Genomic DNA, 24,777 nt, shown 5'->3' on the forward strand with positions numbered 1-24,777 from the left:
GTGCATCTAAGCGGTGCAGCGGTGCAGTCAACAGTATCTGGGATTCATCAGAGATATCCAAGCGGCAATAACCACTTACAATCAGGTGGATCGCATGCCCGTTTCCTTCTATATTATAAAAACAAGCTTGCTATGATTCAATAACCATTACGGAAATTTTACCACTGTCAATTAATATTCAGCTACAATTTATGACTGAGTTACACGTCAACTCTTTTCGTGTACTACTTTCACATTCGTGTAATCCACTTAAATGGTTTTACCCTTCCGTCATTTACCTATTTCCTCTTTAGCAGTTTTTTGATCGTGATAGTTTAGTGTGCTGTCACCATAGATTAGTAAAGATTACTCACTTCTAACAAGAAAATGTAACCAGTCTTGACAATAGAAATTCTCACTCTCATCTATTTTCGTCTTTGAAAAATATTAAAAAATGTAGTTTTTAGATCATTTACGAATGAAACGTTATTTCTCCGCACTTTTTCATCGATTTCGTGTCTTAACTGCGCACGTCGGCATTGTTCCGCATAAATGACACCATGACAGACATTAAATGGCTGACAAAATTGTCAGCCGTTTAAGCCATTTAATGGCTTCACATAGTTTATACCCTGCGGACGATGATTCTAACAATACCGAATGTCGAATGATAAGTAGTTTAGAAGTTACATAGCAACAGATAAACATTCCTGATGTAGTAGAATTTGAAGTTGCTAGAACTCTTTGTGGTTCGACTCCGGCGGTACCACCGCCACACCTATTTCCGCTTAATAACAATAGTGTTAAGCGCTGCTGAGTTCTGGTTTGAAGTGTCTGGTAAGGAAGACATACTTTGCCAGGCGTTCCAGCTTAATCCTCAAGGTAACTTTTCTGGGGTTGATTACAGATGTAGCTGGGCGGCAGTAGCCACGTACCATCAGGTTGATTGCATGTTCGTCTGCTATTTCTATATTACGAGTACATAAAAAAAACAGTATGGTTTTATCGAGGTTCCTACGTCACACCCATTTCTAACATGAAACAGTTCTAACTGCGTTTTGTTGGAAGAGTGTGGATCAGCTACTAAGAAGGTTTAGGTTTAAAGATTTTTTATTCTCAAATATGACAAATACGTCACTCCTATGAGAACAGAGATTTACATTTAATTGATTTAAGGTATTATCAATTCACACATAGCATTATCATATACCCATTCAACCCTTTCATATTTAAGTGATTGTTTCATGTTTTATTATGTACTCAGCTAATTTGCTCTTGAAAGCGTTGAATGGGTGTACATTTTTAACATTGCCTGGTATCTTATTAGATAGGTTATATAGGAAAGAACGACATTACATCCGACTACATCTGTGATCCCCTCAGAGAGATCCTGTTCTATATTAAGATGATTATAGATGTCCTTTGTCAGTGACCATTTATCATAACGCATGCAGGTTCATTGCAAGCTCGTTAGTTACCTTGTAAAAAAATCAACGGGTTGCCCTCCGGGAGTGCCAGCAGGAGTGAAAACTTTCGAAACGTAGTCTGAATAATAAAATATAATAAATAAAACATGAAACTGACATTGACATGTTGTTTCTATACTGACACCGGATGACATCTTCACTTTTGCAGTTTGCTTTGCTGCCTTACGAATTTTCGATACCACGTGATCCGGATGCGAGTTTAACATTTTTTACCCATCACAATGCAAATGCCGCTAAAGAAGTTTTCACTTAAAAAACATACCTACCAAAATTATCATAACCCTACATTTACTGTGGGCTAAAAATAAACATTTGCGGGAACTTACTGTGCGGTGAACGGTTAACACCCATAGGTTTGAACAGATAACCCTCGTACGTGACTAAATCGCATGCACCATACAATGTTACATTGAAATGGACGTCCGCTCGTAAAGGTTTGCAATAACGTTTGTCACACCGAATAACTGTTGCGCCTAGTCGCATTCTTGAGGAATGCACTGTTTTAAAGTTAAAAAGCTTTTTGTCATTCAAGGCGACACAACTGTGATTTAACTCCGAAGACATTAGTCTCTATTCCGCCTTAATAGTGTTCAGATCTGTTTTTTGGTTAGAATATGTTTTTTTTTATATAAGAGTAGCAGACGAACATACAGTCGACCTGATGGTAAGTGGCTCCTGCCGCCCATGAACATCTTTAATCAACCCCATCTATAGCTGCACCGTATAGATATACCGCTACCCCTGAGAACTAAGCTGGAACGCCTCGTAAAAGTATGCCACCCTTACCACACTCTACAAACCAGAACGCAGCGTTTAACACTGCTGTTATGAGGCAGAAATAGGTGTGGCGGTGATGCCGCCGGAGTTTAACCACAAAGGGTTCTACCAACTTCGATTGTGGTAGAGGAAAAAAATAAAAGGTGTTCCAACAGGCTTCAGGAGCATATGTAGCTGATCTCAGACAAGACTTCCATCCCACCAGGAGCTTGTTACAACAATTTCGGAACGAAAAAAAATAAGTTTACAGCACTACAATTAAGTATAGGTTAACTGTTTAGATAAGACGGTTAACATATAATACGATATACTATTTAAAATCATACTTAAGAACAAAAAAATATATTTTTAGGAAATTAATATAACATTATGATAACACAATTAAAATTATTTGATAATGTTAAAAATATATTTTTTCTTTATAAACTAAAATAAACTGGTAAGGGGCTTCTGATGCCTCCAGAGAGAATCGAACTCCCGACCCATGGCTTGTTAGACCATTGATCTATCCCATGAGCTATGGAGGTTGATACTTGCCCTCCGATAAGGTTTTATTAATTTTGACAAAAGAGTAACAACGCTAGCGCGATTTAATTTATCTTTCTATGATGAATTGGTAGAAGTGAAATATAATATATGTTAGGTACTGTCAAACATTTAAATATTAAAAAGTCAAAAGCATCTTATTCTGAGTGATTCTAAAATTGGCACCAAATGCAGACATACAAATTCCAATTTACGGGCTCTTTTTCATTGAAACAGGTTAATGTTACTTAATAAATAAATAATTCAATATAAAATGGTTAACACAACTTGTGTGTGTTTGTTCTTTTAACACACAATTTAATATAAAACCTAATATTTTGTTTATAGTACATTTAAAAAGAGGAAAGTGAAAAAACACATAAAAACAGCAAAAGGCCGTTCCAATTGAGGTATGCCTCCAGAGAGAATCGAACTCCCGACCTATGGCTTGTTAGACCATTGCTCTTTCCTCTGAGCTATGGAGGCTGTTGCATTAAATCTCGAAAACTCCTATTGGTTGTATTCAATAGCTACAGCGCATGCGCGATACTGCGTAATGTGGCTCTTAAAGCCTATTTTCTAGGCAGATTCGTGTTCACCTGGTGTTGACATGCGTACCACTGGCAACCTATCGTTTCATAGATACTTTTCTAAAATAATTACATCTTAAATTGATACTTTTAACAGTATAACAGGTTTATGACCGCGTACGTGTCTTACCCGCGTACGTGTTTTTTTTTGTAAGTTATACCTAGCGTTAAGGCAGACAAGCCACCTGGCGGAAAGTAGGCACCGTCGCCTATAATTATTCGTAACACCAGAGGAGTCGCCAATGCAACGCCAGGTGTGAAGGAAAGCTTTTTCCACCCTTCTTGAAGAGTCCCATGTCATAGAGCTCAGGGAATACCGTGCCAAGCGAACCGTGGAGGACGGCCATGGGTCCAGTTGATGTGGATGAATCTTCATCCTGCGGCGAGATGCCACTTCATCCTGGTGCAATGAAGGAAGGGTGAGGCGTGTGGTACGCATTACAGGAAAAATAACTATGAAACGATCGGATGTGAGTGATATGCATGCGGTCCAGAACCCCACGGAGACACATGCCCGCGTGATAAAAAGGTTTTTAAGCCGCCCAGTGCGCCCGGCGCGGTGTGGTGGACACCATCAGCATATGAAGAGGGTTCCGGGATTGATACCCGTCCAGGCAGATGGCTATATCATTATGAAATTTTTATCTCTGTCTTGGGTTCGGGTATTTGTGTATTCATGGTATATTAGAGTAACACTATAACGTTGTTTGTCCACCGCACCGTCACCGAGCCGATACCGAGAACGAGATTTATTTCGGGCCGATTTTTATATATCGTGACAGCGATAGTTTGTCCACCGCGACCGATATCGGCGGTTTATTTTGTTCAATCGATATCGGCGTGTGACGACAGTGTATGGACAAGTTCCAATGTGTTTTATATTGCCGGCACATCGGGTCGACAAAAAATCGGTGCCGATCTAGCGATCACGTCGATCTACTCGCAATATCGGCGGCCGGGATGACGGTGCTCTGGTGAAAGACGTGCGGTGCACAAGCGGCTATAGTAAATGTATGTACGCTACCTCGGCGCCGTCATTAAGTCTCTGTATCGGCTCGGTGGCGGTGGACAAACAGCGTAAGTATAAAAAGCGTCATTTAATGCTCAATATAATTATCATTTGCCTACTTTCTCTCGTACAGGAAAATGTTATTTCAAGTGACAGGAATAACAATTGTAAATGTAATGAAATAGCAAACAATAGACCATTCGAATGTATTGAGTTAAATTGAATTAAGTGATTTTAAGCGTCAATTAGAAGTCAAATGACCGTAATAGCAACTCTCTCCTCGAAATTAAATTTCTCTAAAACGGTCAACTTAAATAAGCAAATGATTAAAGTTTCGATACATAATGTTGTAGCGAAACACACACATGTTTTTACATCCGACTTTTTACATAATATAGGAGTTGTTCCGAGCAGTCCACCTGATGGTAAGTGGCTACTGCCATTCCTACATGAAGGCGGCCACAGATGCGACGCTGCGCTGAGTGTAAAGGATGGGGAAGCCTCGCAAAATTGAAACGCAGGTTTTTTCTTGTAACGTTCGTGTTCTGAATAAAGTGGAACGGCTTGGAAAAGTATGTCTACCTTACCACACCTTTCAAATCAGAACACAGCAGCGTTTAACATGGCTTTTATAAGGGAGAAATAGGTGTGGCGGTGGTGCCGCCGGAGTCGAACCACAAAGGGTTCTACCACTTTCAACTGTGTTTGGGTACACTTAAAGGCGGATTACAGCATTTACACGTTTTTAGACAGTTGCGGCACCTTAGTTTTATTATTTGTTTAGAATTATGTTGGAGAAAAATATATCCTACATAAAGTCATCTACTTTGTTATTAGATACCCTATCTAAATTTGCTTAGCAGTGCTCAAAATAAAACCATACAAGCAGACGACTATTTCATATAACTTCGACGTTTCACGTAACTTCTACACAGTAAGCTTAGAAAATAGTCATTTAAATCACAGACGGACAGTAATTTAATTTATTTACAGATCCCAGTGAAAGTGAAACGGTAATGGTCAAATTATAAAAGGAGCAAGCCCGATCGGTAAAAACGACGATGGCGGTCCACCGTCGCGACAGCCGTGGCAATCGAGTTAGGTTTTTCTTACGTTTTTTGTACACATGTCCGCTTTTTGTCGCTATGAAAGTGGTGTCATTATGTTGGCACGTGTTACGAGATGTCTGGTCACCGTATTCCGCTTGTAACAATAGTGTCTGTTCGGTTGTTCGACTGGTCGAATTGAAGTTAGTAGAGTATGCTCTAGGCTTGTCTGAGTTATGGACCTTAATGAAATGGGAGTTGCATCTTATACTTTTTATAGACTTTAACTTAAAACACCTGGACTTTAGAATTTGGACTTTAAGAAAAACCATAATACATACCAAAAGTAAACAGGCGTCTTCTGCCACCACTGAATGCTATATACTGTTGTAAATCGGAGCATTATTACAATACTATGTAACATTTAATGTATTAGGCGCTTGAACGCTTGAGTCAATGCTTTATTTTTACAAAAGCAATGTCATAGGCCGTCGCCACACTGTAGCTGACGGTCGACGACACGCTCTATCGCTCGTCTGTTATCACCCTAACACTAAATATAGACATGTAAAAGTATAATCATAAAACTGCCAGGGAAGTGAAGCAGCAAGAAATTTATCAATATATTCACCTGTGATTCTTATCTCCCTCTACACAATTAGTAACTGCAGGAATTATGTACGTGTGCAAAGCCGTGACAATTGAGTTAAGTTCTTATACATTTACGCACTGATAATAATGTATCTTTTAAACACAAAAACGCATCTGATATCGTTACGTTATTTCATGCTACACGTTTAAACTTGGCAGTTAATAACTGAGTGGTTCATTATATTCCTAGTCTACACGTATAAGTGGGTTTGTTTTAATCGCTTCGATATAATATGAAATTTATGTCGGCGTGTCTTGAGAAAGGCCTATGTCCAGCAGTTTACTAACGTGGCCTGAAGAGAGGTAAAGTAAAGTACCCTTTCACACTAAAATAAGAGGTACCAGACGTGAACTCTCGTACTAAAATATTAATATAAATCTATTCTAGTAGCGTAATAGATTTACTCTAAAAATACTGTATGTGAGTACAGAATATCATTGGGCAGACTCATATGAAGTGAGCATCTTTGTCAGGACCTCAAAAGGTCCTCTGGAGTAGCAACGCTTCTTTGATTGGTTTCAGATTGAACCCTGTTGTATATATTGCAGATTTCTTTCAGTAGCAGTGACCTAATAAGAGTAAAATTAATATTTGCATCTTTTGTAAGTTAATCCAGTTTATCAACTCCGATATAGTTGAATTTCTGTTCACTTAAGTTTACGTCACACGAAAGGAAATGAAATTGAGATTTTATAGTACCTCATGTCGGATTAAAATCATTTAAGTGCAGACTTGGCCGTATATATTCCAAAATGCGTTCCTCACAGAATGTACCCGACCTACATAAACCGCCTTGATTGTGTTTATTAGGTGTACGAAGATAAGCATAAAATACGTGAAGTATAAAGATCAATTTAAGTATAATGAAAACATGTTTACCGTGTGAACTGAAATGTCATGGATTTTTCACCCGACTACGGTGGGTATTTCGTGCCCTACAGACCAAAGCGCTGGGCGATTTTTTGTATATTTGAGGTGTTTGATTCCTCTTAGTTGTAGGACCAAGCAGCAATCGGGATTTTTGTTTTTATTATAATTTTGTTTAATAATATTGGGGTAGCAAACGATGCTTGCAGTTCACGTTGTGGTAAGTGACTTCTGCCGCCAATGGACATCTATGACCAACTCCATAGCTACGTATAAGAATTCGCCTCATATTTCATCGAAACGCAAGAACTATTATTACAAACACCTATTTATCAATAAGCATGGAGTGCGTCACCAAATTTTGGTCATATTTTATTAAGGGAGAAACAATAACACGAAGTTTTCTGTAGTCTTTAGAGGTGGCAACGGAAGAGAAAATAATCCAGGGAAGTTTTAATACAAAGTCAAGAATGGCGAATACCAACCCCCAAGTCATCAACGTGCCTTACTCCGCCCGCGAAGGAAATACAATTGAAGAACTAGAAAATGAAAAACTGATTCTCAAACTGGAACCAATTTTATTACTTAACACGACGTTTTAATAAAAACGTTACAAGTGTTAGGTGTGTGAAAACTATTAAGATTGACATGTAGATATTGATATCAGTTGCGTGATGAATAAAATACAAAACCGTTTTTGCATTTACCAGAGTTATTACTAATTAAAAATATTATTTGGCATGTAACTACAATATAATTTAATCAAGTACTAACAAGGAGAAACACTTCGAATAGATGTTAAACGAACTTAGCTTAAAACCCGGCCTTTTAAAAGTATGCTTGTCCGATGTTTAAATGTAACATGCAACGATACTCGCTTACTTTTCTTCATTACTAAGTCAAAGTCTATAAAAATAGCATATATTTTACTGCAAATCAATAAATTATTTTATTGTAAGTACTTAAATTAGGTCCTATTATATTAAACTAGGTACCTTAGGTTTATTTCTTATCTTCATACTTTGAAAACCGCTGGAACGAAGCGTCGACTTGTATAGGTTTGGGCGTTGGACAGCAGGATACGTGCCCATTGTTACGTCACAAGTAATTTACGTCCCTCTAAACACATACTTTTGAAACGTATTTACACGTTGTAGCCTTCGTAAATAACTTCAGTATTTTACTCATATTCTATAATTAATTGTTTTACAATTACTTACATTTAATATATACTTAATATCTACTTATAAAAGTATATGTTGATTAACACCGCTTTATAACTACAGCCATTGATCGTGTCAGACACGGGCCGTGACAGACAAAATCATATTATATCTCAATATATTTATATACAATGATTTGTAGAGATAATCCCTGTCTGCGCAGCAATGTTAAGCGCTGCTGTGATCTGGCTTGACGGGTTAGGTAAGGGAGACATACTTTTCTGAGGCGTTCCAGTTTAGTCCTCAAAAATCTAATCTTATCTAGGGTCGATCACAGATGTCCACTTACCATCAGATGGATGGATGGATATGATAAAAAAGTCTGCCTAATGTACGTAACCAACTACTTTCTTTGTTATATATGAGTTTTTTAGATTTTTTTCTAAATATTACCGCTTTTCCCAAGAAATAGGTCTTATCTTTCATAGGTATAAAATCAATCACTTTCCCGAAAACTGTCGAGTACCCAATTAAGTCAGCTATTTGCGAGCTTATACGCTTAGCCGTTCTACAAAGCACCCTAACGTGAATCATTATGAAGTACACGCTCATCAACTGACCCTTTGACTTGGAAAGCTACAAATTAAAATCAAATGCAGAGTACCCATTTATATCTTAATCAAAGCAGTGGGATCCCAGCGTGTTGCTAGCACCATACCGGGGACGTGCTAGGGTTGCCAATGACGAAAAACTTTTAACGGTTTAAGTAATAGGAACAGACTGGAGGATTACAACAATAATAGACTGGACGTGGGATTAATTCTACAATATAGTAGAAATAGACGAGATCATATATAAAATTTGGCAATGTCCGCTCTATAGCCCTTATGTGTATATTTAATCTCTTTGAAAGAGATTAAGGTATGAGTAGTGAAAGAAAAACAATTTAATAACTTTGATAATTCTGTTTTAAATGAGATAAAATTGAAAGTTGTAAGTTTGAATTACGATGACGAATTTTTGGAAGATTTTAACGAATATAACTTACATAGAGAGATGAATCCTATAAAAACTTCATTAATCTTCTTAATGAATATTAGTAAATTAGTTTACATTATAAGCTATCTTTTAAGTTGTCAAAATTTTTAGAAAGATAATAATAATTGTATTTTACGAAATAAAATTTTAAATCAAGTAAATTTAACGTAGAATTATAGAAAATATCATTTTTTATTATAAATTTTATTATAAAAATTACAAGTGCTTTTCGATATTAGTGGCAACCCTAACCCGCGCACGCGACGCGCGAACTTGAAGACTTTCTCCAGCTTTGAACTTACGCCGCTACTCCACATTACAGAAGAACTAATTAACTGTGAGCATACTGGAAGCCTTAGTTTATGAGCAGTTAATCCTAGCCTTATTTTGAATCTGTCTAGACATATTATACTGAAAGATAAATAGCTTGGTCCCTACAATCAAAAGCGGTGGCTTTTCATTTGAAAGTTAATGAAAAAATAATTACAAGATATTTTTTCTAAAATCAAATTTATAACAATATAACAATTGAATGATTTATAATATTATTTCTATAAAGAATTGTCTTCGCGCCTGATTGAGGCCTCTGGTGACCTGGAGCTTACCTCGGCCAGCAAATTAGTTTGTCAATTCAGCGAGGTAATGCTGCCAGTATCTTGGGTACACTTCCTTGGGGCAGCGATTTGGCTCATTTATTTTATTTATAAATGTTTCGTGTTAACGTTAGTATTTTAACTTTAAATATTGTTTAATTGTTTTTTTTTTAATTGTATAGTAGTTCTTCAAAATTAATTAATTCTAATGATTCATTGGAAATTTACAACGAATCGAATATTAATAACAATGAACATGAGCAAAAAAGATTTGTATAAGGTTTTACCTAAATTGGATAAAACATTGCATTTTTTAATTTATCGTTTAAATATATATTGCTATATTGTATACAAGAGGTAAATAAACTCTACCTTGTTTTCTATGACTCTTTATAGTGATGACTGATAACTAAAATACTGTTACATTATTAAGAGAACTGACTTTTTATGTCATTTTATGATTCTATATACATAACTTTAAGTGCTTATTTTAAATTATATATTTAATATAATTAAGTACTTAAACTAAATAAAGTACGTCCAAAAACTAAATAATATGATGTTTAATATAATAAACTACTTAAAGTATACAATTATGCTTAACTTAATGGCACAATAAAAATATTCTTCAGATCAAATCACATAGATTATATTGATCTCTAACTAATGTTAGATGGAGTCGTTAGATTTATTACTTCCTTGAAAGGGAGACATAAATCGATCTAGGTGTCATTTCAGCCGCCTTTTAACTTGTTTGATACGGACATAACGAGTAATCGATGATTTCAGTACACTTTGATGTCCCTATTATGAATAGTCATTACTTCGACAAAGGGAAGTCTCCTTAGACCCTGCTTATAACTGGAAACTCGACGTTCGAGCAAAATTAAAGTTTTAATTTGAAGTCATAGATAAGTATAGTATCTCACCGCCTTGTAATTGAAGGAAGCCATTAAATGGCTTAAACGGCTGACAATTCTGTCAGCCATTTAATGACTGTCATGCTGTAATTTACGCAGAACAATGCCGACATGCGCAGTAAAGTGGTGTAAAAACACAAAATTGAAGGAAAAAGTGCGAAGAAATATTTTTTCATTCGTAAATGATCTAAAAAGGACATTTTTTTTAATATTTTTCAAATACGTAAATAGATGACAGTGACAATTTCAATTATCAAAACTGGTTACATTTTCTTGTTAGGAGTGAGTAATCTTTACTAATCTATTTTTGAAGAAAATAACTTTCATACAAAATACAAGTGCAGTTCGACCGAGGAGGCACCATAACTGCACCTATTCCTGGCATGAAGTATTTTTGTGTTTCCGTGAATGGATGCCGGTTGCATAATGTGAGGTGACTGACTATCTTAATCTTCAAAAAACAAAGCATCTGTGACCGGCCTAATGTAGAACCCCTTTTTTATGCAATTGATTATAGTAGGGTAGTTATAACTTACCATCAGGCAGACTGCAACCTCATTTGCTCCTTCCATGTTATAAAAATCTTTGTTAGGTATGTATATAAATGTTATTTTCACGTTACTTTATCATTCATCATTTTACTGAAAAGTTCGTCTTTTTACTGAAGAGTTTTAGCTTGAATGCCTAAATACCACAAATAACGCTTCATAATAATATTACCATATCGCCAAATACAGCCAATCTTTGGATGGGCGATATTAATTTACATTTATCAACAAAATCTAGCAGCTTCTTTCTACGACATGAAAAATCCTCAAGTTATGAAGAACCATGAAGCGTAGAAGGTAAGGAATAGTAGTCAAATGTGGCTATACTATTCGTATTCTAAAAAGGTGTATCTTAAAATAATTATGTAAATAATGTACGCTAAACACCTACACAGTCTTGAAGTATATTAGAGCTAAAGAACCATTCAGTAATATATAACATATCAGACATCAGCAAACCAAATGTAAATCATTCGATTCTAAAATGGGACTATATTTGAAACCACATATCTAATATGGAATTGAACCGTTATTATATCGACAACAGGGAGACGGCAAGGGCTAATATGAAGACAAGAACTTTATGAAACGGAAAGTGATATAGACAGATACATTACATAAAAATAAATCGAGTTATATTTCTTGTCTACTGGATACTACGGTATCGTTTGACAGGTGTAAAAATTCTCACTCGAAACATGGTTCGATCCATAAATGAATAGTGGTATTGTGAATGTATCGGCGGTAAACGATTATCTCGCTAAAATATTTTTTATTTAAATGAATAATGGAAATCGGAGCACCTAGTTTGTTATTGGTGACACTGACTCATGTTTCAATTCATAAATGTTATTCAAATTTTATTATTATATTGTCAGATGTGTTCGTGTGTAGAATACGAGTATCGACACACGGTTGAATCTCGATTGCTAAAGTGAATTCGTGTTTCCAAATCAACGGAATTTTATATTCGAGAAGCGTCTCGAAGTCACAAAAAAATCCCGTACAAATAGTACGCGTGTGCGATATAATTTCTCAGATATTTCAGAATTTCAAATTGCTCAGGATTTTGGTTCGTGTAATCTTTATTCAATGTGCGGCACTGTCAATTTTAAGAAAACAATTTGATATATCACTGTGGATTCTCGTTTCAAGTTCAGTAAATTTTAATGGTCTCACAGAATAGATCAATTTACGATAGTGCAAATAAAATTCGTCTGTCTAAACCTACTATTGATACTATTGTAGCTGCGTTAATATACGCGGCAGAAACAATATGATTTTATGAACGTTACTAATAAACATGTAGATAATTGTACTCCACTGCATAGTCTCTTCAATGATAATGTTGACATGTAGTACACCGCCAGCCGCCAGCCTTGTGTCACGTATATTCAGAGCTAAAAACCTCGAATTCAAATATTCAATACATGTCAACATTATCATTGAAGAGACTATGCAGTGAAGTACAATTAGAAATTAAACGAACTTACCTAAGTGAAGTTCCATTTCAATTGTACGAACTGCATAGTCTCGAAATGATATTATAACCCACCCACCCATACTTATTTACGATAAGTATTACCCATAATTACATCATCTATGTTGTAAAATAATCGAGCTAATGAACTTACATCTTGACCCCAGGATCTCTAAACTTAATGACATTTACCGGAAGGGGGCGCTATAAGTAGGTTGTATATTGTTTTAAATTATTTGAATTCGAGGTTTTTAGCTCTACGTAATATACGTGATACAAGGCTGGCGGCTGGCGGTATACTACATGTCAACATTATCATTTCGAGACTATACAGTTCGTACAATTGAAATGGAACTTCACTTAGGTAAGTTCGTTTAATTTCTAATTATTGGTACCTATATGACACCCATAAACTAAAGTCTGATACTATTTATTTTGTATTCAATGCAAACAAAGACGGTGTAAGCAAATATATGGAAACACACTAGCTTATACAATAGTTGGCAGCGAAAATCTCAGGCCAAAATAAATTAGGTAGCTTTTTATTGAAACATTAAATTAACGTATCGCTTAGTCTCTTCACTCGCTACTAGGCGGCAGTGAAACAATTTATAATGGGTACGTGAGTAGAATAAATGTTTAGTACAAATGAAGGTACTGTTAGAAGCTATAATTATTTATAACTTCCCCATTTGATATCAAATCCACATAAATCAGATAGCTCGTGATCGGCCTACCAATTGCTAAGACGTTTACATGCAATAACGATTATAAGCGTATTAATCTTAAAGTATTTTGTACCGAGTAGTTAAAATGATACATTACTTAGTTTATCTTATTTATAAGTTTTAGTAGCGTGCTCGCGACGTTCCGCGATTTTTTTCGATGAGCGTTAAAATTGTTTCGGCTAGTACCTACCCTAGGTTACCGGAATTTGGAAGGTTTCCCCCTCGAAAACAAAAAAAAAAGGTTACCGGAACTAAATGTTAAAATTTGAAGTAAATAACTTAAAAGAAAATTACACTTGACGATCTTGCTTACCATTTTTTTACTTATATTCTGATTTGTTTCACGATAAATAAAACTTTGTGACATTTCCTGTAAAATTACATATTTTAGCGCGAGTAACTTTTTGATGGTACGTACATACATAATGGTTATCCAGATTGACTTGTACAGATATTTTTTAAATGTCTTTTGAGGCGAACATCAATTATTATTACAACAAATTGCTGAGCATTGACCAAGCGCGTCAGTAATCGGTAATTTATCTATAACAAAGCTGCATTTTCTTTTAATACTTTTTATTGATGCGATTAAGCCCGTGAAGTTAGGCACATTGTCAGCGATCAAGACGCGACTTACAAATAAAATTAAAATGGCTTCCGATTATATCGTAATCCACCGGATAACAGCTTAATGACTTTGGTTTCAATACCCTGAAAATCAATTTATATAAAGTATCTCTCTTACAACACATTCTGTTGTAAATAAAAATGGCTTAAAGCGAATCGTATAGACAAAATATAATAAAAAAATCATATAATGTGTGAACACTACGAAAATGATGGAATTTGGTATGCATACAAGTTTTTAAAGAATTTGTAATTTTTTTCTCAATTCGAATACATTTGTACATTTGATATTTTCCATTAAAAAAATATTCATTGCTACGTTTAAACTTATACCAGTATTGTAAGCTTGCTTACTTAAAACTTTAGAAATAAATATAAAATAACTATTTAAAGTTGTCCAGCGTCCACTTAACATCAAGTGATTTGCATGCTAATTTTCTACTTCAATTATATAAAAAAAAGTTGCTAAAAATAATTCTAAGTTACCAGTGAGAAAAACTCGACAAATTACGCTTAAAACGTGTGATTTGTGCCTATCTATCTCCAGTGTGACTAATTTATCACGCGGTTCTAATTAACGCAAGGTAATTAAAATGCAAGTGCGAGCACAATAATGTGAACATCAGATAGCCTTTGCAGAGCTTATTTTAACGCCACAGGAGCAGATAAAATTTATTTAGTGTACGTTAGATCTTACTTATATAGATTTGGTAAATAACCGTTTGCGGTCAATTGTATTAGGGCTTTATTATTGTCACGCGGGTTTCTCGTGCGTGTTTATATATTGTGGCTAGCACGCGTGAACATACGCGTGACATACATGACAGGAAAAGTATCTATGAAACGATACGATGCAAGTGGCACGCATGCGGACCAGTACCCTTACCATGAGTCTTTACGTTTTGACAAATATGACTGTTTTGGTATATGTTTACGTATTTGCCCATACTATTTCCAATCAGCACCCCTAGTGGATTATATCAGAACTTGGAAATTGTATGGGCCAATACGTAAACAAATATCAAGACAGTCATATTTGTCAAAACGTAAAAACTCATGGTAAGGGTACAGAAGCGCGGCAGAAGCAATAGGCGCAGGCCTGCGTGATAGGTCATACGTACACGTAATCTAGACTTTTGTGCATTACGTGTACGTATGATAAAAGCTTAACTACATCGGAAAAACTACTGACCTCGCGTAGTACTTGTACTCTTCAACTTAAACTGACCACTTAAAAACAACCCTAAATTTCCTCTTATGCGTATGTATAAAGAAAATTGTCCAAAAAGATGCAAGACGTAAGTGACACGAAGATGCCTACACTCTTACTCTTCTCTATAAAATAAATAATATAGGTGCACTGACATGATATTATATTACTCTTGAGTTTTAAAATACATGATTGGGTAACAAATAATTTAATTGTTAACACGACAATTTTTAGGTAATACTTGTAAGTAATTAATATTATAAACATTCAGAGTCACGCATGCAAAAAGTACACGACAACAACATGTTTCTACATGTACCAGTTTTTTTCTTATTTTTAAAGAACCTCATCAGTATCATGCGTTCCAACCGCCCAATGATCTATAAACATCGTTGTCATAAATTATGATCACCGATGAACAGATTAAGCCTGCAGTAGCCGTTACACACGGATCGTGTGTCATGTACCTACGCAGTGACATTAACACCTGGGGGTAAGAGCGAAATATTCTGTAGAAATATGTCTACACGTCACACGTGTCCAATAAGATGTGGCTTGAAACGTGATATTGGATTTTAAGCTAATTAGGGTACATTGTACTCTTAGTGGATTTAAAAAAACACAACTTAGGTATTATAAGAGATGGGGATAAAATAGTTACTATTTTTTACACATATACAGGGTGAATTTTTAAAACGGGCCTTCAGGGCCAAATCCGAAACTATAAGGATTAGCGAAAAATGCTAAAAGGAGTTACGAGGCCGATTTTGATAAAAACTAAAACTGCATCATTACTTTTTTAAAATAACTTTTTCCCTAGCCGGGAATCGAACGAGTTCATTTTGAAAAAAAATGCACCCTCTATATTATTCCACTATCTGATAGTGTTGCTTATAAGGATCAAAATCTGGAAAGTAATGATAAATGACAAATTAAAGGAAAAGCCTCAATTTTAAGAAAATACATATTTTTTTCATATTAATTTGGCAGTTAAGTTCCCGCCATTCATCAATTTAAACATTTCGTGTATTAACATTTTTTTTGGCTCAATGTTTCTAATCATTCGAAATGGATGTTTTGTTTCCCAATAATTTATATTTTTATGTCCGACTTAGCTAATGTTATTTTTAGGACCATTAAAATAGATTTACTTGCTATGGGCGGAGTTTCGTTTAATACAGATGTAAAGTTGACAATTTGTGAGAATTACTTTTTAGAGTTAAATCCGAGTGATTACTAAAAAAAGAGATATAGAAAATCATATTTAACGTTGAAACGAAGTTGTAAACAACAAACAATAAGAATTTACTATTTAATCAGTTATCTATTTTCATTATAAAATAAATCCTAAAAACGGCGGTAACTTATTTGCCAAACTATTACTTTCTCATACTAAGCCGTATGTCATAGTCATAACATCGAATAATTAGTTGATTAACCAACAAATTCTTCAATGGTATGACTTATGTCTGTTTCTAAAGAATTATACATAAATCATTTGTTATGTATAATCCTTAAGGATTAGTATGCCAATGTATGGAAAATACGTATTTTCTTCAAAATTTTCCTTTTCCTTTAATTTGTCACATAACATTACTTCCCAGAATTTGATCCTTATAAGCGACACTATCCGATAGTGGAATAATATAGAGGTGTCATTTTTTTCAAAATGAACTCGTTCGATTCCCGGCTAAGGAAAAAAATATTTTAAAAAACTAATGATGCAGTTTTAGTTTTTATCAAAATCGGCCTCGTAACTCCTTTCAGCATTTTTCGCTAATCCTCATAGTTTCGGATTTGGCCCTGAAGGCCCGTTTTAAAAATTCACCCTGTATATCAATATGAAAGATAAAATTGGTTTTGGATATATTTTTTTCTGAAAAATGAAGCTTTTTTATGGCCTCTATTTATTGTCAAGCCTTTTATTTGGTGTTATCACAGCCACCACACATATACTCCAGCCAAATTGGAAGAAGAATGTTTACCAACAATCGTCGCTTAGCAACCGATAACGGGCATATAACAATAACCTTTTTTCATTAGGACAATTTATTAATGTATAATATTATGTAAAATAAAAGAAAATTTCCGTTATTTTCTATCCTATTCTATACACTATACCTAATGTCTGGTTTGAATTAAATATTGTGAATAAATATTTGACCTTGAGTTTAATTAGATTTCGAGAATAATCTCGCAAGATATATTTTAAATCAGCATTTAAATGCGTATTAAGTGAATTTATACAATTTTCTTAGATATTATGCTGTGTGATATTCTATTTTAATCAGAATGAATAAAATAATGTAATTTAGAGTAATGGTAGTTTAATATCCTCCATGGCAATATGTACACGTCTCGTATTTGGACTCTAAGAGAATAAATAGACTGTAAGTTAGTAAATACTCTATTCCCAGAGTAGATTGGAAAATAAAATTGAAATTGGTTTAGTAGTAACTAAAAATAAAAATAAAAACTTGGAGTTTTGTACATATTTATTTAGCTATTATTACATGTATGAACGGGTTAAAATGATTAAATTAAATAGCACAAATTACAAGTATGTAATACATCATGTAAAAATACAAATCCTTAAGGTTTTTTGGCCGCCCATTATAGATTTTGAATAAGACTCCTGAAGAAATTTCGAAGGTTAGTCCAGTTAGTACTTCTATATATAAAGAGAATGCAGATATTAGTAAACTCCAGATTGTAATTATTATAGTTTGTAAGAGTCTTGTTCAAAATTACAGACATGTTGTTATTATTCATCAAATTTACGTCAAACGGGAATTACATCAAACGGGAAAGAATACCATCATAAATAAATTATTCATCTTCTTCATCACTGGCAGAACTTGATGGACTTGTTGAACTGTCTGTCACTCGAATAATAAAATTGTCAATTACATTATCTGAAATGCCGTCAAGTTCTGCCATTTTCTTTTCCTCTTTAATTACATGATTGACACATTGTTGCCATGCCGCAGAAGTTATAGATTTAATTGCTTCACTTAATATTTTTTTAAATCAATTATTTTAAATGTTTTGTTTTTTTCTGCGACATGGCCTTTTACTTGGCCCCATATCAACTCGATAGGATTTAATTCGCAATGGTACGGTGGTAATCTTAATACCTCAATGTTGTGCTGCTTCGCCATTGTATCGCATACAAATGCTGAGTATTTTTCCCGTTCAGGTGTTACCAAGTCGATAAGCTGTGCTTTTATCATCTCTGCTTGGAACGAGATACCTTTTTCTGTTAGCCAACTTTGTATGTCCTTTTTTAACCAATTCATAGAAGGAACTCGTTCCAAGCATCGAGAATGATATGGGGCATTGTCCATTACAATTATGGAGTTTGGTTCTAATTTTTCTAGAGTTCTAGAGAACCACTCTTCAAACACCTTCGAGTTCATCTCTCTATGATAGTCGCCTTCACCTTTTTTACTTTCGAAAATTAAGTCTGCATTTTCCACAAATCCATCCTCGTTACCTATAAAAAAATGATAAATATTAAAATGTGAAAAGTACATGTAGCAGTCTAGTGATCATATATTGACTATATGGCATAGAAACTATACTTTTACGTTAACCTGATTAGCTATGCATGAGTTTATTTTTTTACAAAACTTTTTTCAATTCCATGATAACACACATCTAAAATTATGTGATCTTAAGCTAACAATATTAGGATGATAACATACCAATGTGTACAACTATCAAGCGCTTCCCTCTTCCCGATGGAGCTTTCAAGCCAGTTGAGAGTCCCTCCTGATAGGCTTGTCGAGCAGACTTAATGGAAAGGTCTTGCCATATTTTACTTTTTGTATGTCCTGAAACCAAATAATATATTATTGCTTTAAATTATTTTAATATAAATAATTTTATACACAGTGTGTGCCAAAGATGTGATAAAATATTGATTATGACATTTAAATTCTACTTATTAATAATAATTTATATGGTTACTGTTTAAATAAAGATCAATAAGTATACAGAAATGATTGATTCTATATAAAAAATAAGTTAAAATTGTTTATGTACCTTCGTTAACCCAAGTCTCATCCAAATAATAAATTTTGCGTCTTTGTTCTCTCATCCTTAACATTTTTTGAAGATAATAGAAGCGCCATCGCACAATTTCTTCCTTTTCAATGAGAACACTTCGTCTCGACCGTTTCAAATATTTAATCTTTAGTTTATTTAAAACTTTTTGAAAGGTAGTTCTTTTAAAGCTTGGTAAGCTGTCGTCCTCGTTCACTAAATTTAAAACTTTTTCAATTGTTGGTGGATCGTTATCAAAGAATAACATGTGCACCTTCCTACGAATTCCACTCAAGGTCATATCGTCCAATTTGTCCATTATTGTCCCCTTTTTAGGAGCTGGAGTCGGCGACGAAACTCGTTTATGAGTTCGATATTCTTTTATTATTCGGTACACAGTACTCAAATGTACGCCGGCAGTTTCTGCAGTTTTTTTTGCGACATCTTTACTGTATATAAAACTATCTTTTGGCCACATTTCTTCGATAGTTTTATAAATGTTACATATAACTGTTTTCTCCGAGGAACTGAGTGAACACCTCGCTCGTTTCTTCTTTGGAGAAGAAAACTTCTGCAGGCCACTCGGACCCGGTTGGGAATCACTCATTATAACAAGAACAACAAAACAAACAAAACGAAACAAAAAAAAACTCAACAAAATAACAGAACAACACTATAACAGGAATATTTAACAAACAAATAACAATGGATAACAGAGATATTAACACGCACAGTACTCGTAATCGTAAGCAGCCATGTTGTAAACATCATTGTAACCCGACCAAATTCGGAGAGTGCGTTTCGTTATAGCTAAGCAGTCAATGTAAACAAAATGTGTTTTTTTGTATTTGTAACAATGAACTATTATTATAAAGTTATATTTAAAATATTATACATTAGTATAAATAAAATTATTTTCAAATAATAATTTAATCATATACTACGAAAATAGTGGATAAATTAAAATGTCAGCTTACACTTCAAAAAATATTATTTGCTACTTTAAATAAAACGAAACGCAATTGTGTTTTTTAAATAGTCGGATTATAAAGCAATTATTATGCAGCTAATTTAAAATGAAGCAGTAAAAGTGGGGTTGTAAAGAAATTTACGTACTCTTTTTTTTTGATGGACTGTTTCGATTTTTCAAAATCGTAACCAAAAGTTCTTATTACCTGGCATACGCTTATTTACAGGGTTTTCACTTACTTACTGATAAGGATATTTTATTCATCTTTGTCTATACGCAACAATATGAAAGTTGTGAGAGTACTTTGCATGTAATAAGGTATAGAAATAATGGATACAATTTAATTGTGAAGTTTTTTGTTGAATTAAAAATGAAAACAAGGATAATAGTAATTTTTACAGTACCAAAATTTTGATGACCCTAATATCGGTTTGTTTACATGAATTCTCTTCGCATCGTGGCGGAGGTATAGATACTATGTAAAAAAATCAAGTATGTATCTGTTAACAGTTCAAGGATAAGGTTACGTTTTTGGCGTTACGGTTTGGGCTTACGGAACCTTAAAAAAATATGAAATCACTTAAACCTTTGATTAAGATAAAGGTTAACTGTAGTACTTACTAGCCTCGCCACAGCAGACCCATTTGTCACTCGTGCAATAAAAATAAATGATTAATAACGCATAACATAGTCCAGCGGCTACCAGTAATCAATTTACGAGTCAAAATCATTTTACACGCAACACTGCTTTGTTCAAATAAAATAGTAAGTGTTTTCAGATCATTTATCAAAAATAGGTTTACGTGTTCATGCCTCTCCGGTTATAATTTAAGCCGGCGCTAACGGCAGGAAGGATTAAGTGTGAGACTTATAAGTATGATAGAAAAAATAAATTTCTGTTTTTTCTTAGTATTGCCAACGTTACTGATCCTTTGGTCATTGGATTCTCTCATAGAAGGATATAGTCCTAAGAGACAGATACTTATTTAGGAACATTATGCAAAATTCTCAAGCGGGTAAAATGAATAATTTGCAAAGTAGATTTCTTTTTGAAACTCTTCACTGCATAACCAAGTGATTAATCATATCTGATTCGTACATAACATAACTGACACATGATACGAATATTTGAGATGCGAATTACATGATTTTAAGATTTGGTTAAAATTCAAAATGTCTGCTATAACCAAATGTTCAAGTCACAAGAACTGTTAAATCCAAAATGAAATGAAATTACATGTAAGTATGTGTATTATTAATACGTGTATTCATAAAAAAGAGGAAAAAATTCATAGGAACTCTGTCACGCGAAAATCTTTCCCTCGTTTCAGGTTATATTTAACTTTCAGGATATATTTAACCATTTTAAAGTAAAATTTGATCTCGGTGAATTTTAATGAAATAATGTATATTTTTAGTAACTCCTTTATTGAACCTACTTAATAAGTCACCAGCAAATAGAAAACTTTCATAAATTATAAAGTGGCGAATGACGTAATTCATACACAAATTAATATGCAAATAATTTGAAGTTTCTGTACCGTAAAAAGCCGTAAATTACAAACTGAATTATACTACATTAGGGAGTAATACAGTCGTTACGAAGTAATGTTTTAATAAACATACATTTATTTCATGAATATTAAATAACACACGCGGGCGCATGGCATTTAGATGTTAATTTTTAGCTTTATGTCTGTATAATTTGAACGGTGAAATATAACGATCATTTAACACTAGTGGTGTGCAGAAGCCCAAATTACATATTTTTTGAGCTGGCTTATCATTCATCTACACTCGTTAATATACAAAGATCGTTGTCTCGTTTGCAGTAAATTGCATTTGTAGTTCATGAATAAAATTTTATAACTAGTTCTCGCTGTTGTAATGATATCTTTATATCTCGTTGTGGAGAAGAACAAATTGGCTTTTGGTAACATGATTATTCTTAGCCTTAAGAGTTACCTCTAAAAGATATACTTTATATGTTTTGAGTAATTTTCAATGTCGAATACCACACACATTGGGTAATTCATCCATTCGGTCGAATTTATTATGAATTTGAATAATATGATGATCAATAAATATATCATCTTTCTCTATTATGAGACATATTTTGCGTGTAGTTAACAGTCTAATAATAATAATCTCAATTTTTTTTTTTTTTTTGTATATAAATAATTAATATGAGTCTGGAATTATTTGGTAATCATTAAGTATAATTGTAATATGTATATGTAATTTGCGCCTATAGTTGAGGTAACACTTGTTTTGTGCCTTGTGATAATTTGTACCTATATTTATTGTTGGTGTATACCTTGTTGGTGCAACTAAATAAATAAACAGTTGCACTTTAATCCTAGCATTATTTATTATTATTTTCTATTTTTTTTTTTCTATGAAGGAAGTATATAATTTTCTTGGTTATTTTCAAGCACTTCACTCTTCAACAGCGTAGTAACATAAGCAACCAAGAAAAAGTTCTAAGATTAGATTGAATTAGAAATGCATTAGGGCCTAACGAAGTTCTATTAACAAATTTTAAATACTTAACCCTCCGGCAACTAATTTACAAAATAGTTAACAACGCACACTATTGTTTTTGTATAATAACATACAAAAACAATCGTGTGCTTTACAAACATTAGTAGCATAATCCTTACTTCCTCCATCGCCTGTCATCGCCGATTAAACGATATTTGATTAATGTGTTAATACACTGATCGGACTCGATGCAAATTGCATTTGTGTTTTTGTTGCTTAAATGCATTTTGATGAGTAAAAAATTATCATCAAACACGTTATTGCTCATTGGTTGTTCACACTTCGTTTAATCGTCGAAAAACTAGTGTCAATCTACTGGTTAATCGATTATGTATTTTTCGAGTTAATCCGATTAAATAAATTGTTGTTGAAGTGTTATGAATTGTTTTCATCGTAAATCGTTATACCTGGTTATTGGATTAACCCTCTACTGTCCAATTGTATACGGACATACAGCTGTATACATCTCAGAATAAAAAGGGTTAAAATGATTACGTAAATATTGAACTACTGTGCTAAAATTACCTTTTATTAACAAATTAATTAAATTATATTTAATTAATTTATTTTATTTAATCCAATTTGTTTGATTAATATCAATTATTGTTTATGGTTTGAGACCATATTACATTGAACCTGTTGAATTTGTGTGACGCAGTAATTTCACCCTAAACTATACTACACTAAGTACAGTAATTTTCAATGATTTTCTTATGAGCGTATCATGAAAAATAATAGCCGTTTTAGCAATCTATCCTATGATCTGCACTAAAGCACTTTTGAAATATTTTCTCCTAACGGAGTGTGCCTTACTTTACGTAGGAAAAGGAAAGTGAATGAACCGACGGAATACAGTACAGTCACGACGCTGTGGTCAGTGCTGTCTTCATAAAATGCCTTTGTCGAGCAAGTGGCATGGCTATAAACTTTTGTTTTAAACGTATAAATTCTAAGGCTATTCGCACTTTATAGATAAATTTTCCTTTAGAAAGCTTTTTCACAACGTTGATGAAAAAAGTTTCACATCCTGTTCACATTAACTAAATTGTGTGTAAATTGAGGGAAACTACTAAATTGATAAATACTAGGTATGTACAACACGAATTATTAAACATGATTATGACTTCCACATCTAGACTACATTGGATTTGACACGATTTATGAATTACTTTATATGAACTATAATTTTTCAAAGTCCAGTCCATTTCATAAATTAAAGCATTTAATTATCAAAGCCCCTTAGCATGTGTCGCTAAGGGAGAAGGAAAACTCAGTAAGACGACACACATGTGATTTTTCGATGACGTCTCTCTAAATTCAAAGACCGAAGTATGAAGTCTATCAACCCATATTTGTTTAGTAGATAAGCTATGCGCTGAATATCACACTTTCACACTCACAGTCCCACACTAGAATTCCCTGTGTCGTATGTGCCATGAACACACACATAGATAAATACACAAACACCCAGACCCAGAAACAGAAATCTCAATTCATCATTTAGATATCTCTCTGGCCGGGGATCGAACCCGGGACCCTTTGCGCATCAGACCGGCTTGGTGACCGCTCCGCCACGCGGATCGTCAAATATAATAATAATAGTAATAATAGTCTTTATGAAATTAAACGTATTTTGAACATCTAAACAAAAATGTTTTGACGATACCGCCACAACATACTATGTACTCGTATCTGAGAACCTACGGCGTTACTAAGAGCCTACATCAATCGACTCTACAGAATCACGCTCGAAAGCTTATAAATTCGGTATGTAGGTAATGTGGTGTGTTACTCACGTTTCTCGCCTGCTCGTCAGTTATCGCGATCTGAAACAGATAACACCTTTAACAATAGCCTATTAGCCACGAACCGAATAATTCGGGTACACAGGGAAAACAGTGAACTTTCTTGGAATTTGCTTGTTGTATAGTCAACGGTTAGCGATATTAGCGATAAATTGTTTAAATAAGTTTAATA

General features: G+C 33.9%; 3 protein-coding genes and 1 non-coding gene across 5 annotated transcripts in view; all 4 read right to left on the minus strand.

Annotated features, from left to right (window-relative positions):
- The window catches only part of LOC140744208 (prostaglandin reductase 1-like), a 315,424-nt gene extending 302,722 nt beyond the window's left edge, over positions 1–12,702 (minus strand). The window contains exon 1 of the mRNA XM_073075716.1: positions 12,688–12,702. The gene's annotated coding sequence lies outside the window, so the exon portion shown is untranslated. The remainder of the gene's footprint in view (positions 1–12,687) is intronic.
- LOC140744209 (uncharacterized) overlaps positions 1–24,777 on the minus strand; it is a 154,071-nt gene that overhangs the window by 61,085 nt on the left and 68,209 nt on the right. The window contains exon 2 of one of the 2 annotated variants that reach the window (XM_073075718.1): positions 24,597–24,626. The exons of the other annotated variant lie outside the window; for it this stretch is intronic. The gene's annotated coding sequence lies outside the window, so the exon portion shown is untranslated. The remainder of the gene's footprint in view (positions 1–24,596; positions 24,627–24,777) is intronic. 2 annotated transcript variants of the gene reach the window in all.
- TRNAV-AAC (transfer RNA valine (anticodon AAC)) lies at positions 3,182–3,254 on the minus strand. Its single transcript has one exon. It is a non-coding gene; the product is annotated as a tRNA-Val (tRNA).
- Positions 17,717–20,069, minus strand: LOC140744192 (uncharacterized). Its single transcript, XM_073075689.1, has 3 exons — positions 19,287–20,069; positions 18,947–19,075; positions 17,717–18,735 (listed from the first exon to the last, which is right to left on the minus strand). Exons 1-3 carry the CDS (start codon positions 19,891–19,893, stop codon positions 18,254–18,256), a joined length of 1,218 nt encoding a protein of 405 aa, XP_072931790.1. The 5' UTR covers positions 19,894–20,069; the 3' UTR covers positions 17,717–18,253.

This window comes from Epargyreus clarus, unplaced genomic scaffold, assembly GCF_041222505.1.
Source record: "Epargyreus clarus isolate Ecla_fem2 unplaced genomic scaffold, WU_Ecla_fem_2.2 ptg000008l, whole genome shotgun sequence".
Taxonomy (NCBI): domain Eukaryota; kingdom Metazoa; phylum Arthropoda; class Insecta; order Lepidoptera; family Hesperiidae; genus Epargyreus; species Epargyreus clarus.